Source organism: Xiphophorus maculatus, chromosome 1 (assembly GCF_002775205.1).
Source record: "Xiphophorus maculatus strain JP 163 A chromosome 1, X_maculatus-5.0-male, whole genome shotgun sequence".
Classification (NCBI taxonomy): Eukaryota; Metazoa; Chordata; class Actinopteri; order Cyprinodontiformes; family Poeciliidae; genus Xiphophorus; species Xiphophorus maculatus.
The window spans coordinates 13981575-13994655 of record NC_036443.1 but is presented as its reverse complement, the minus strand read 5'-3'; the positions used below and the strand labels follow the sequence as shown (position 1 = coordinate 13994655).

General features: G+C 36.3%; 1 protein-coding gene across 2 annotated transcripts in view; it reads left to right on the top strand.

Moving 5' to 3' along the window:
- The window catches only part of LOC102230640 (copine-5-like), an 83948-nt gene extending 72264 nt beyond the window's left edge, over positions 1-11684 (top strand). For both annotated transcript variants that reach the window (XM_014469665.2, XM_014469664.2), the window contains 4 exons: positions 732-834; positions 5571-5628; positions 5869-5942; positions 7336-11684. In XM_014469665.2, coding sequence (XP_014325151.1) covers positions 732-834; positions 5571-5628; positions 5869-5942; positions 7336-7524 — 424 coding nt within the window. In that variant the 3' untranslated portion in view covers positions 7525-11684. The remainder of the gene's footprint in view (positions 1-731; positions 835-5570; positions 5629-5868; positions 5943-7335) is intronic.
- Positions 11685-13081: the final 1397 nt, after the last annotated feature.

Below are 13081 nucleotides of genomic sequence, written 5' to 3'. Positions count from 1 at the left end.
TTTATCCTTGTGGTGATATTCTTAAAATTGTCCACTGAATGTGTCCGAAGTTATTGTCAAGAAGTCGAGGAGGTCAAATGTCTCTTTAATCTTTAAGCTGTTCATTGCTCACGCTGCTGCCACCGACGGGCACGCTCTCTGATTAAAATGTCAGCATCTCGCAGCTAAATTTCTCAAGCTGGTGGGAGGGGAGTGGTCAGCATGACGGCTTCACCTTTGACCTGTCCTTGGAACCTGCAATGATGCTTTTTGTTGTTTTTCCTCCTCTGGCTCATCAAAGTTGATCTTATAGGTGTTGGGCGATCAATAATGTACTGAAAGAATAAGGCTGCTGAGATCGCATAAACAGTTTAATAAATTATTCATGTGGAAGCCAGCGATGGGCATTTAAAACTAGGACAGCCTCACAGTGGTATCTCTCTGATGGGTTCTGTAATACTATCTGTAAAGACCGCCGAGACGTAAGAAGCTATACAGAATATTTTAGCTTTTTATATTATGTTTTTGTGTCACGCTCTCAGTGCAGTGACATGTTTTTTTTTTTTTATTGCATTTCTTGATATAGTTGACACAGTGGTTACTTCTCGGTTACTTCGGATGTTTCTCTCGGTTGTTTCTGTCAATCTCAGCGATCAGTCTACAGCCTATCACATGCAGCTCTTTTAACCATTACTCAAGCTCCACTTTATTTTGGTGCTGCTCACATTCTGCTCTTCATTCCTCTGACCCAGGTATGCAGCAGCCGTGCAGGACGGATCTCAGTACTTCGTCCTGCTCATCATTACAGATGGAGTTATATCGGATATGGCTCAGACCAAGGAGGCCATAGTGAATGTAAGTGCTGCTCCACGCTAGCTGGAGGATGTTGATGTGTTCGGCTGTGCTGTGGCATTTCAGGTGCTTTTAGTTTACTTTGGTGCAGCTCTCAGGCTTTTCTGTTACTTTCAGAGTTTGTACACCAATAGGAGGATTTTTAGCAGGTGCTCTGCTACTTCTCCCACTCTGGACTTCAATGCACTTTCCAATAGTTCCCCTTCACACTGCTGATCAATTTAAGCAACTTTGTAAAAACTACTTGATTCTAATTTGTTTTTGATTTGCGTTTTTTTCTGGATGTCTATTGTATTTTGATTACAAAACTGATTTCGGGATGAAGTTTGTACAGGAATAATCGTCGACCAGGTAAACGCTCCCCAGCAACACAGCTCTGACCCCCAGCAGACTGGGTTTAAAGGGAATTTGCGACTGTTAATCAAAACTTTCGAACAGCCACACCTTCCTTTTAAGATCTTGTCTGCTGCTCTGCTCTCTGTGCAACCTGAGTTCACTCACTCCCGCTGGAGCCAGGACTCTCCCTCTACCGTCTGCAGAGCTAAAGCCTGGATATCCTTTTGCATCCAGGCTTCGTTCTGCAGAGATGAACCACAAAGAAAGGACTTGATTACATCTAAAACCTCCGCAATATGTTTTTAAAAATATTTTTGACATTTTAGATCATAGCTGATACTGACTAAAGCTGCTGTCACAATGTTTTTTTTTCCTGCTACATATGTTGGTACCTTGTAAATGCGTAATATGTTGGCCTAAATTTGAGGATTTTGTGAAACAGCAATAATGTCAAATCTATTAAACCCCCATTTTTATGTATCTGTCAAAATGAACGGTGTAATATTTGTGATGTGCTACTACATATGAACAGAGTGAGTAACGTTTTGTTATAAAATTATTGTATTCATTGTCTGAACTCGGTACTCATCTCACCATCACCACCAGGAATCAGAACACATGTGTTGGTTAACCTTTTAATATCTGCCACTTCAAGCATTTAGCATGCCGGGCCAAGTGATACGTCAGTTTATCTTCCTAATGTAACATTAAGCATTATGTTTTTATCAAGTCATTACTTTGACATTTGCTTCTGGTTCATGCATATTTTGTAGTAGGTATGCTCCTAAATGATGTCTCTACATTATGACTTATGCAACTGCACAATCTGTGCACTCAAAATATTTGCAAGGATACCTGGCAAGTTTTACTTGAAATAAGTATGAAGCCAATGACGAGTGAAATTGCTGCCCAGTTGTCTTGTAAATCCATGTAGGCAAAACCGAATTAACTTAATTGAAGTTTTAAGATATTCATTTATAAAAATGAAAGCTTACAAGTGGTTTTATTTTTGGACCATTTATCACTGAAAAGTATTCATGAGGAATTTAATGAAATTATACAAGATAAATAAACAGTAGGTTTTCCTGGGTTTATCTCAGTATCCAGGTTTGTTTCAGTAATTCACCTAAAGAGGTGATATGTATATTTATTACACACACATAAATATATTTCCAGTGTTTTTTTCTTTTTCTGGAAAAAACAAACAAAACAACAACAGACGATTATGACTTATGGATAATGAAACCCAAAAATCAGTTCATTGAAATGAAAATTTGAATATTAAAAAAGATGATTCAGAGTCTGTGTACTGTATGCTTATACGCAACAATACTTGTTCATACTCTTTTTGTATGAATTACTGCATCAAGGTGATCATTCTGTGGCTTCTTTAATAGCAGCCCTGCGCTCATCTGCATTATTGGCTCTGGTGTCTCTCTGCTTCCTGCTGAGATTCCCAGTGGGGTTTCGGGTCAGGCAAGACTGCCGGCCAGTTTAGCATAGCAGTGCCACAGTCATTAAAGCCGGTGTTGGTACTCTTAGCAGTGGGGCCAGATGCTGAATCCTGCTGGAAAATAAAATCATTATCTTCATCAAATTGTTCTGCAGAGGGAAGGATGAAGTGCTCTGTTCCTGGTAGAAGGCGATCCTGACTTTGGACAAGGCTATTAAATTTAACGCTGAATGGACTTCACACTGGACTTAAAGCAAACTGAATTATTGATCTCCCCACTTGATTTCCAAATAAATTGCAAATTCGACTTTTATCTGAAAGTTATTTTTTAGTTTGATTATGGGCCACTGAGGAAATGTTCAGTTCTCTTTCTCCTTAGCGCAGGTAAGATATTTCAGAGAGGCTAAGCAGTGGGAATTGGACACCTGAAGCCCATTTACTGAAAACACCTGGGTCTCTCCCCATCTGCAGCTTTGCCTGAAAGAAATTGAAAGAAATAAACACTGAAAATGTGTGTAATTGATCTAGATAATATATGAATGAATTTAGCAATACATGAGGTATTTTGTTAAGATGCACCTGTCAAAACCTCTAACATTTTATTTTCAGAATTATGCAATCTGAGGGACTTCACAAATACATGTTCTCATATTTTTTAAAAAATACCAAATTTGAGAAGGACATTTAAAATGGACAAAATAAAGTGGGTTTCCTATAAAGGAAAAATAGGAATAGAAAAATTTCACATTATATATTTTCCATCAAGTGAATCAAATAAACTGATCCGAGCCACTACGGTTTAACAAAGCCTGTTTCTTTAATTAGTCTCCTTGCGCTTCAAGCAGCATAATGGCAGTCAGTGGTTTTCCTCAAGCAGACTTTACGAGAAAGCTATTAAAAGGTAAGACAGGTTTATTTTTATAGCACTATGCATGCACAAAAAAAATCAGAGAGCTTTACTCGCCATAAAAGGAAAGAAAATGACTTAGACCTTTAAGAACATTTAAAGGAAAACTTAATTTGTGAAACACCTGAAAGTATTTTATAACAGCAAGAAATATTAAAACATGTATTCACTGCAAATTTAAATCCAAAAATAGTCTTCAACATAACACCTTAAACAGGAAAATAGTTTATTAATCAGAATCTAAAAAGGTTTTCAATTTTTCTTTAAAGAAGCCAATAGTGTCTGTGCTTTTCTGTTTTTTACAGAATGACTGCACCTTAATTCCACTGATGTTATTTTTTCTTTTTATCTTCTTCAAATGTCCTCACAGGTTTTTAGTTCAAGCTAGAATTAAACATATTTGTTTGATATAGAAATACACATTACAAACTAAAGAATACAGTCTTATCACAGTTGGTCTGTACTTCTGTTTTGGATGTTTGTTATCGTAGTTGGTGTATCTTCAGATTAACCTTGTGAATCTGAATTCGTGTTGGATTGAGCTCCCCTGAGTGACTTTACCATACAAGCAAAGTAACAAATGGTGTAGACTGAATAATTCAACTCTGAAAGGAGGATTTGATCTGGCATTTATAGGTACAGTATGTGCTTGTGGGACCTGAAGGGGGAAAGGAGGCAAATTGAATATGTTTTTATTTTTATTTTTTTTAAGCAAGTGGGAAAGTTCTTGAGGAACAAATGAAGCAGAAAAGATAAAAATGGAAAAAAGAGTTGGAGGGAGGAAAATTGATAAAGACCGTGAAGGGGTTGGTCCTCCAAAGTCTATTTACTCCTATCTGTGACGGACCTCTCCCTGGGGGAGGTTTTTCCAGGAAGCCTGACCCACTTTCACCCTGCAAATGCATTTTTACCACAAGCACATATCATTCATTCATGCCAGAGCTTTCATATTTTGAACATCAGTGCTGTGGTTTAAGTGCATGTAGCTCTGCACCACAGCTCAGAATATGATCTGCATTAAACTTCTGTGTTAAGATTGAATTTTTGTTTAGGCTGGGGTTGACCATACAGGCGTCATTGGGTGTTTCATAAAGCAGACTGTGGTGCATTTCTCTAGAATAATAAATGAAGTATGTCAGACAAAGTGATACGTGTAGGTTTTTTTTTTTTTTTAAATGGCTACTCACATTTTATACCTGCAATGTTTGAATTATGTCTCCCTTTTGGGTCAATATTATGCTCTTATTCTTGCATCCAAAAGCCTGCCTCACTTCTGATTTGATCATTCCTGAGGTGTTTTTCCCAAAGTGCATACAGCGGCACCCAGGTGCAGACTCTCAATCATCCAGGGCGGGACATTCCTAAGTGCTGTACCAGAGGCAAAACATCTTCAAGAAACAAGGGAAGAAGCTCACGTGCCTTCCAGCACTTGTCATGTCCTGGATGCCTGAGAATCTACATCAGCTTAACTTATTTATTTATTTTTGTATGTTCTACTGGTGTGCCTTTTTGCCACATCTCTCTTAAACAGAGCTCCTATTGCAAGGGACTTCCTGGTAAAATGAGGGTCAGATAAAACATATATAAATGCTGTAGATGTATGTTTAGGATTTGAACATCGACTCATTTGAAGTTGTTACTTTGAGGTTATGTTGCTTTTCATTTAGATTGATGGATGGATGAGATGGACAAGAAATAGATTCAAAACTTGTAAACTCTGTCAAACACTGATGTTGAAAAGCCAAATAAACTTGGTCGGAGACGATCTGAACATAATGAAAGTGCGCCGGTTCTGCGCTGCAGATTTAAATAGCTTTGCTGACGTTGGCAGCATGGCATGTAAATTAAACACTGTGTATGGCTGTTAGTTAAAATGTTCAGCAGGATTTTGCATGAATCAAACTGAATAATGTTTCCTCTCAACGCGGTGCTGCATAATGAGATATGAAATGGATGTGCTCCAGTTGAAAATTACATACTTGTTAATGTATCTCCTCCTAATACAAAGACTGACTGATGATGATTCTTTTGTTTTTATGACAGGCTGCAAAACTCCCGATGTCTATCATCATTGTCGGAGTTGGCCAAGCGGAGTTTGATGGTGAGAAAATTAAAAAAAAGGAAAATATTGTTTTTGTGTGACTTTGTATTGGCTCTTTAATGGACTTCTGAGCTATCAGAAGGATGAAAATGATGATTCTTGTTTCCTACAAGAATCATCATTCTCTGTATAAACATAATTTAGACTTTCTTAAAGTCTCATTCAACAAAACAGATGTGTATCCATTTAGCACCACATCTTAGTTGGGATTATGTGATTAAGATATTTTTGTCTCTGTAGCAATGGTTGAACTGGATGGTGATGATGTCAGAATCTCATCACGAGGAAAGTTGGCAGAGAGAGACATTGTGCAGGTAAGAAATGTTTAATGTTGAGTCCCTGTAATACTTAAAAATGTTTACAAAAAATATTGTAATTGTTTTTAATTTTCTTGTTTATTTTTCATGAAAAATACAGTAAAATAAACGTATTTGTTTGTTTTGGAGTATGTATGCATTTACATGAGTTCATTCAGAGCATTGTCTTCATGACAGTTATTTCCATTACAGCTTACTTCAACCTGAGGAGCTTAAGCACAAAGAAATTGGATTTCTTCTGCTTAAGCTCTTGCAGATATCATTATGTGAATGACTCAGGCTTCACATATAGAAGGGCTTTTCTCATTTAAAAATGTCAACTTTGGAGACAAATATAAAAAAAATAAGACAGTCATATGCGTCCAATTTACTTTGCGTGCTTTTTTGGGTAACAGGATGTTATATTGGGTTTCCTTTTATTTATTAAAATCCTATATTTTAGGTTAAAAGTTTAGTAGAGCCACATTAAAAAATGCAACATTCACTAAATATATTAATGCATTAAGTTGTAAAAGTGTCTCGCATGTTTCCAGTTTCTAGAATTTTGAGATTTCAAACAAAAACCTTGAAAAGGTCTCTGAAGAAAAGTTATTTAAACTATTTGAAATTTAGGTTTTGTCTGTGTTTTTTAATAATATAAGTAACCAAATGTTTAGTTTCTCTCAAAATCACTTCTCTCATCCTCAGCAGGAAACCACAGCTTCACTAATGTTTGGACATAGGAAGAAGTGATAGAGAGGATTCGAATCAATTTATGCTAAGATTAATTTTAGTCCAAATTGTGTAAAACCTAAAAACATAATGGATTTATACTCTTAAAAAGAATTATGCTGCATGAAACACCATGGGGCAGTAGTAAGCAGTGTTGCCTTGCAGCAATAAGGTTCTGGGTTGAAATCCTGGCCATGTTCTGAGAGTTTTCTCCAGGTTCCTCCCAGAGTCCAAAAATGAATTGGTTACTCTAAATTGTTCTTGGGTTTGAGTGAGTGTGTGATTGGTATTTTGTCCTGTGTGATTCTGTTGCCCTGAGAGGGAAATAATTTAGACCAGGGGTGCTCAAGTCCAGTCCTCGAGAGCCACCATCCTGCAACTTTTAGAAGCATCCTTACTCCAACAGACCAGGATCAACTCTGAGCAGACCTGGTAATGAACCATTCATTTGATTCAGTTGTGTTGGAGCACGAATACACCTGAAAGTTGCAGGATGGTAGCTCTCGAGGGCTGGACTTGAGCACCCCTGATTTAGGCTATTCTCTTTTCTTTTTATTCACTATTCAGTATCATGAGGTTCTAATAGGTACAGAAAGACTTGACCTACTGGAAGGAACTTTTATTTATTTTTTTTAAAATAATAAAAAATAAAAAGATGATTTATTGTCTCATGTCACAGTTCGTACCATTCAGAGACTACATGGACCGCACAGGTAACCACGTCCTCAGCATGGCCCGGCTGGCCAAAGACGTTCTGGCTGAGATCCCGGACCAGCTGATCTCCTACATGAAGAGCAGAGCCATTAAGCCCAACCCCGTCCCCCCACCGTACTCATCCTGCAAGCAGCCCGAGACGGAGTCTGTTTGATCCCCGCCTCCGACACGGCACCGCCTTGGCCGGGGCAGGTTTCACATTAATGCAAACAACCCTTATGAGCAGAAAGTGGGAATGATTTCCAGGCACTTTTACCCCAGTGAAACAATAAAACTCTATGAAGAGCCAGAGCAGAGAGACAGCTGTAGAGGAACTTGTTGGTAATAAGAGGGTTTTATTTTTCTCTCTGAGAGCACCGAGAGGAGAACCATGTAAAGGGAAGATTTAGATGTTTGCTGTCCAACCTGTCAAAGTGGTGATGTAATGGAAACCTGTAGAGAGAGGCCTTTCTGAAGGCGTACACATATTAGGATGTATTTTGTCTGTGATACCTTTTTGGAGTTCATGTGTTAATCTAGGGATCCCTTATGAATACCAGTTTTTATTTATTTATTGCAGAAATAATTTATTGTTTCGCAGAGATTTTATTGGGTTGGGGGATTGAAGTCGTATAGAAATATATATCCTGTAGTTTTCCATCTTATATTTTGTGATTAGCATAAGGAAAACTATCATTTCTACTACCATTTCTACTTTGATAAAGCCTGTAACATAGAAGCATGGGATAAAAATCTAACAATGTAGGAATCATTTTCGCTCACAGGAAATTTTTTGACTGTAAGCTGTAACATAATCTACCGCCATCCAGATTTTTCATGTCTTATATGCATTTCTAATCTTTATATAAACAGAATGCACTAATTAGTGTCAAAACAAAAGCACAAAGTCCTCATATTATTAAGTTAAATATGTTTATTTTGAAAAATCAAACCAGGATGAAAATCATTTGAAGGATGGCAAATCACATCTTACAACAGCTTTAATATTCTCTAGTATTTTAGACAAAATTATTATTTAGGTATGTATAATGCTTAATATTCTTATATATTAAACTATATTTTACTTACCATATTGAGCAGGATGTTTACATAAGAATAACTGCATAATTTCCATTACATCCTCATACATTATCTGTATGCAAAGAAATAAATTGTACTTAAGTGAGACTCTTTTGCCATCTTACTATTTATTTATTTCCATTGTATTTGTTGCTAATGCATGTCGTTATCTGGAATTTTCTTTGGCAAATCTGGAGGATCCTTCAGATTTTAAACTCTGATGTCAACTTGCTCCCATCATTTCTTCCTTAAATGTATTTAAATGTTGTTGAGGGAGGTCTGAACAATCGGAAATCATTGACCAGAAATTGAAGTGCATTCATATGCACATTTCTTTCAAATATCTAACAAATACAACAATTACTGAATGACTTGAGTTCAGCTAAAGCTTGACTGTACTCAGTCTGGATCCAGTGTTTTGTTTCTACTATTGTCCATATCGCCATAAGTACTTTTTTCCATGTGTATTTTTTTCCAACTACCACAGACACCATTTAAAGCTCACACTGTTTTATTTATCCTTTAGTTGTGTAAAAAGCCTGTAAGAAGCATAAATGAATCTTTCACTGCTGTAGCATGATCTCACATTAAAGATGTTCAGAAATCCAACCTTTTATCTCACATTCAAAGATTAAGACGAGTGACTGAATACCACTGAAAATATGGTTTATGTTTAATCTACTTTTAATTAACCGGGATAAAAACTCGTTGAGATTACATGACTCTTTTACAAGAGAGTCCTGCACTAAGAAGGCTTTACTGTATCTGGTGTTGATTTGTCCAAAACCGGAAATGATGAAACTCTCCTCAATGCCCTTCATGCTAACAAGTTTCTAAGTGGATGTGGAAGAGAAACAATCCCTTAGCATAACAGATCCTCCACCGTACTCAGCAGTGGCCATGAGCTTCTTTTCCACACACATTTATCTGTTATTTTACCCCCAAACTGACCTGAAGTAGTGAAGTTTTTTAAGTGTTGATCAATTGCTAATATGGATTCTTCACAGCACCATTCATTATTAAAGCTGAAATACTTTTTTCCCCTTTACCCATCTATATAATTATCTTCACTGTTTGTGTTGGAAAATAAAACTTTAATCATTGTAGCATCTTTAGATACTTTACTGACTTGCGAAGACTTATAAATTATTTTAAAACTGACCAATGTTAAAAAGTAAAGCAAAATAAAAAGCCATTTACTGTTTTTTATAGGAAATGTCTGATGTGGCAAAAATTGTCACTGGGTTTTTTTTGTTGTTTTATTTTTTACTTTTTAAAAAGTTGGATTTTTCCAAATTCTTTACTGTGAGATTATGCTGATGCACCAAAAAAGTAATTCGTGTATCAAGTTTTTACTTTTACAGGGTTGCCAATAACAATAGTTAATTTTTGTTATGAAATTAAAATTTTGGACTGTTGCTGATACATCTTTGTTGATGGCATCATTTTTCGTAAGAAACTCTCCACAGTTCACTTTCTCCCTGTCACTCGGTATCTTGACCTAGATGTGCCTACCGTTTTAAAAACATATCCAAATTAAGTTGATCCAGGTGTTTTATGTGGATACATTGAAATAGTTGGAAATGATAAAACCTCCAGATTAGGACTGTCACAGTGGCAGCTGTTGAATCACTCTGTCTCCATTGGTGTTCTGTATATTTTATACCTTCAGCTCGTCACTAATAATCTTTGGAGTAGTTGCTAAGCCTTTCTGTACACTTTTTAAAACCAAGAACTGTTTACAATTTAACCGTGGCTATTTACATTAATCACCTTTAGGACAAAAACAGCATTCATAGGTTTCATTAAGATATTTGTTTGGGTTTTTAGTTTGTTAATTGATTTATTTTTTGTCTTATTGTGATTTAAAGTATTATTGAATGACAGTGGAGAACCAATGTTTACACAGGTTTATTGCTTCATCACAGAATGTGAGTCAGTTTTTTTTGTATGTTTATGCAATGATCTTTCTTTGCCGTTTGCTGTTTTTTAACTCCTGCTGCTCTAAGCGCTCTCAGAGAGCTGAAAGAGTCTGATGAGTCCACAGAAACTGAGACCAGAGGCACTAAACTTCTTAGGGTTTGCTCAGAACCTTTTTTTATTTTTGTTTCTACATTTTACCGTCAGCAGACAAAGAGTTTAATCTGCCGCAAACGTAACTTCTCCTTCTGACCTCAAACAAGGCTACCAAGTTACATAATAAGTTACAAATACCAGTATACCTCTACAGAAGCCATTTACTACAAAATAAAACTGATTTATACTTCTGAAATGAAATATAGCAGATTATCATCATTTAACAGTTTGAATGTTGATAGCTTATTTGCATACAATGTTTTTTTTTTCCTTCAGTCAGACTCTTCATTTTTCACAATGCGAAGATCATTTAGCAGCATGAAGCAAAGAAATGAGCATCATTATGCAGGTCGTAGTCTGTGACAAAACTGAGAAAAGAGAGCAAAAGCATTTGAAGTAGAGGTGGTGTGCTTTCAGAGGGAAAAAATGTATTCATTATGACACCAAATCAGTTTAAGTAGGATTAAATGTTTTATTTATTTATGAGCACCTCTTTTAAGAATATAAAAAGGTTTTCTTCTTTTCCCTAAGGCTTTCTTTTCCTCTCACAGGGAAATAAAAAAAAAAAACCACTACCACGGACACAATAATCACTCTTATGCAATTGTGAAACATTAAACAGTTCTGAGTTATATTTTTCAGCAGCAGAGCAATTTATTTTCCTTAGCGGAAGTTGATTTTATTTGTTATTTCTTTTTAGCTGGTCTTTGAGGCTGAACTCTAATTATGTACATAAGCCCTGTATGAGGAATGTCCAGTGCCAACGTGTTCAGTTGTTGAACTTTAGCCTCTGTAGACAGTGTGCATGTTTGTGCCAAAGTGGCAGGAAGTTTGGTGGTTTCTCTTCATTTCAGCTGATTAACGCATCTCCCACTGACTTTATTTGTGACAGAGGGCGCCGTTCGGCGAGAACGGCCTCTTCCGGCATGTTGCATCTAAGCTTTGTTTCCATTCTGTTCCTATCAGAAACATACTGAATGGGTTCTTCTTGCCACTGCTCCTGTTTTAACCCAGGTTGTTTACATACCTCTTTTGATCTCTGACTTGCATGCTGAAAAAAAAATAAAAAATTTCCAAACCAAGTGTTGGACACAATACTGTCGTCATACTGTGGTTTGTGAAATGCTTTGTAATGGATTGCCTTAACTGAAGATCAATAAACTATTGATAACTTTGGCAGAATGTGGTGTAGAGTTTTTCTTTTAAAACTAGGGGATAATGAACTGAGCTACAAGTTTGTGATAATTTAAGAAATCACAACAACAGAACACCAGATTTTTACAGGCAGTTCCCACCAGAGAAGTCCAACATTCATGTATATTTTGAGCACACTTTTAGAAGAGAAACAAATGTATAAACACATAATTTAATGCCAGGTTGTTGTTATTTAAACAAGAGCTCGTCCATCTGTTTTCTGTATCTGCTTGTCTCCCTGGAGGACTGGTGCCTATTTACATCAGTCAAATGCACAAGAGGCAGGGAAAATCCTGAACAAGTTGCCAGTCCATCAAAGTAATAGACAAGGGAAACACAGAGACACACAACTATTCAACATACACTCACTCTTAAGTGCAATGTAGAGACGCCAATTAATCTATCATGCAGTCTTTTACACAACGGGTGGAAACCGGAGAACCCCATACATAAATTACCTGCAAGTAACTTGTGGCTAAAGAGGATATTCCCCCTCCAAATCAGAGTGAGTCCACTCATGATTGTTACAGACAAAAAAAAAAGAAGTTTTGAAATAGCTGAACCAGAATCAAGAGCCAAGTCTGAAAGAAAATCATTACAAGTAAAGCACCTATACAGAAACTCATATGTTTCTAGGTAAATATTTATTACCTCAGTTAAACCTGTTTCATCACACAAAAACATAACAGACCAGATTGGTTGAAACACAGTATAAATATATATAGTTTAGTCAATTTTTAGATTAAGCATTTCTATGCTAGGTTTTGTGTTTTAGTTCTTTGCTTAAACACTTATGGGTTTGCATGCATCTGCAAACACTGAACAATATGTGATCATTTGGCCCTGATGTTTTCTGCTCCTAGTAATTTGATGAAAACATTATAACATTCTGTCAAAGCACTTTTTCTGACCATCATGCAAGTTCCCTCGGTTATATACTGATCCCTCCTGGTTTTATCTGTGTTCGAACTAACTGTGAATTTTGTTTGTTCTGGTGAATTACTGTGACGTATTACAACGTCCCTGAAAACTGCTCCTCGCTTTTGGGAGAAAACCAAAGCAACAAGTGCAGAATTAAACAAACATAAATACAAAAATGTCATTTTGAGAATCTTCCAAAATAGTTGTCAAATAGTCCAAAATATAACTCAAATTGCACACACTGTTTGTCGCACCAGTGATTAATTCATTAGATAACCAGTTTTTACCAATGTTTATAAAAAATACTATTTCATTTTGACCAAGTAATCAAGAGAGTCTTCAAAACGCCTCATGACAAAGCCAATTGTTTTGTTTAACTTGTTTGAGATGTGTAGCTACTGTCATAAGTACTTTGTCTTTAGAGTATCAATAATTGTTTTGGTAACATCTGCTACGATTAC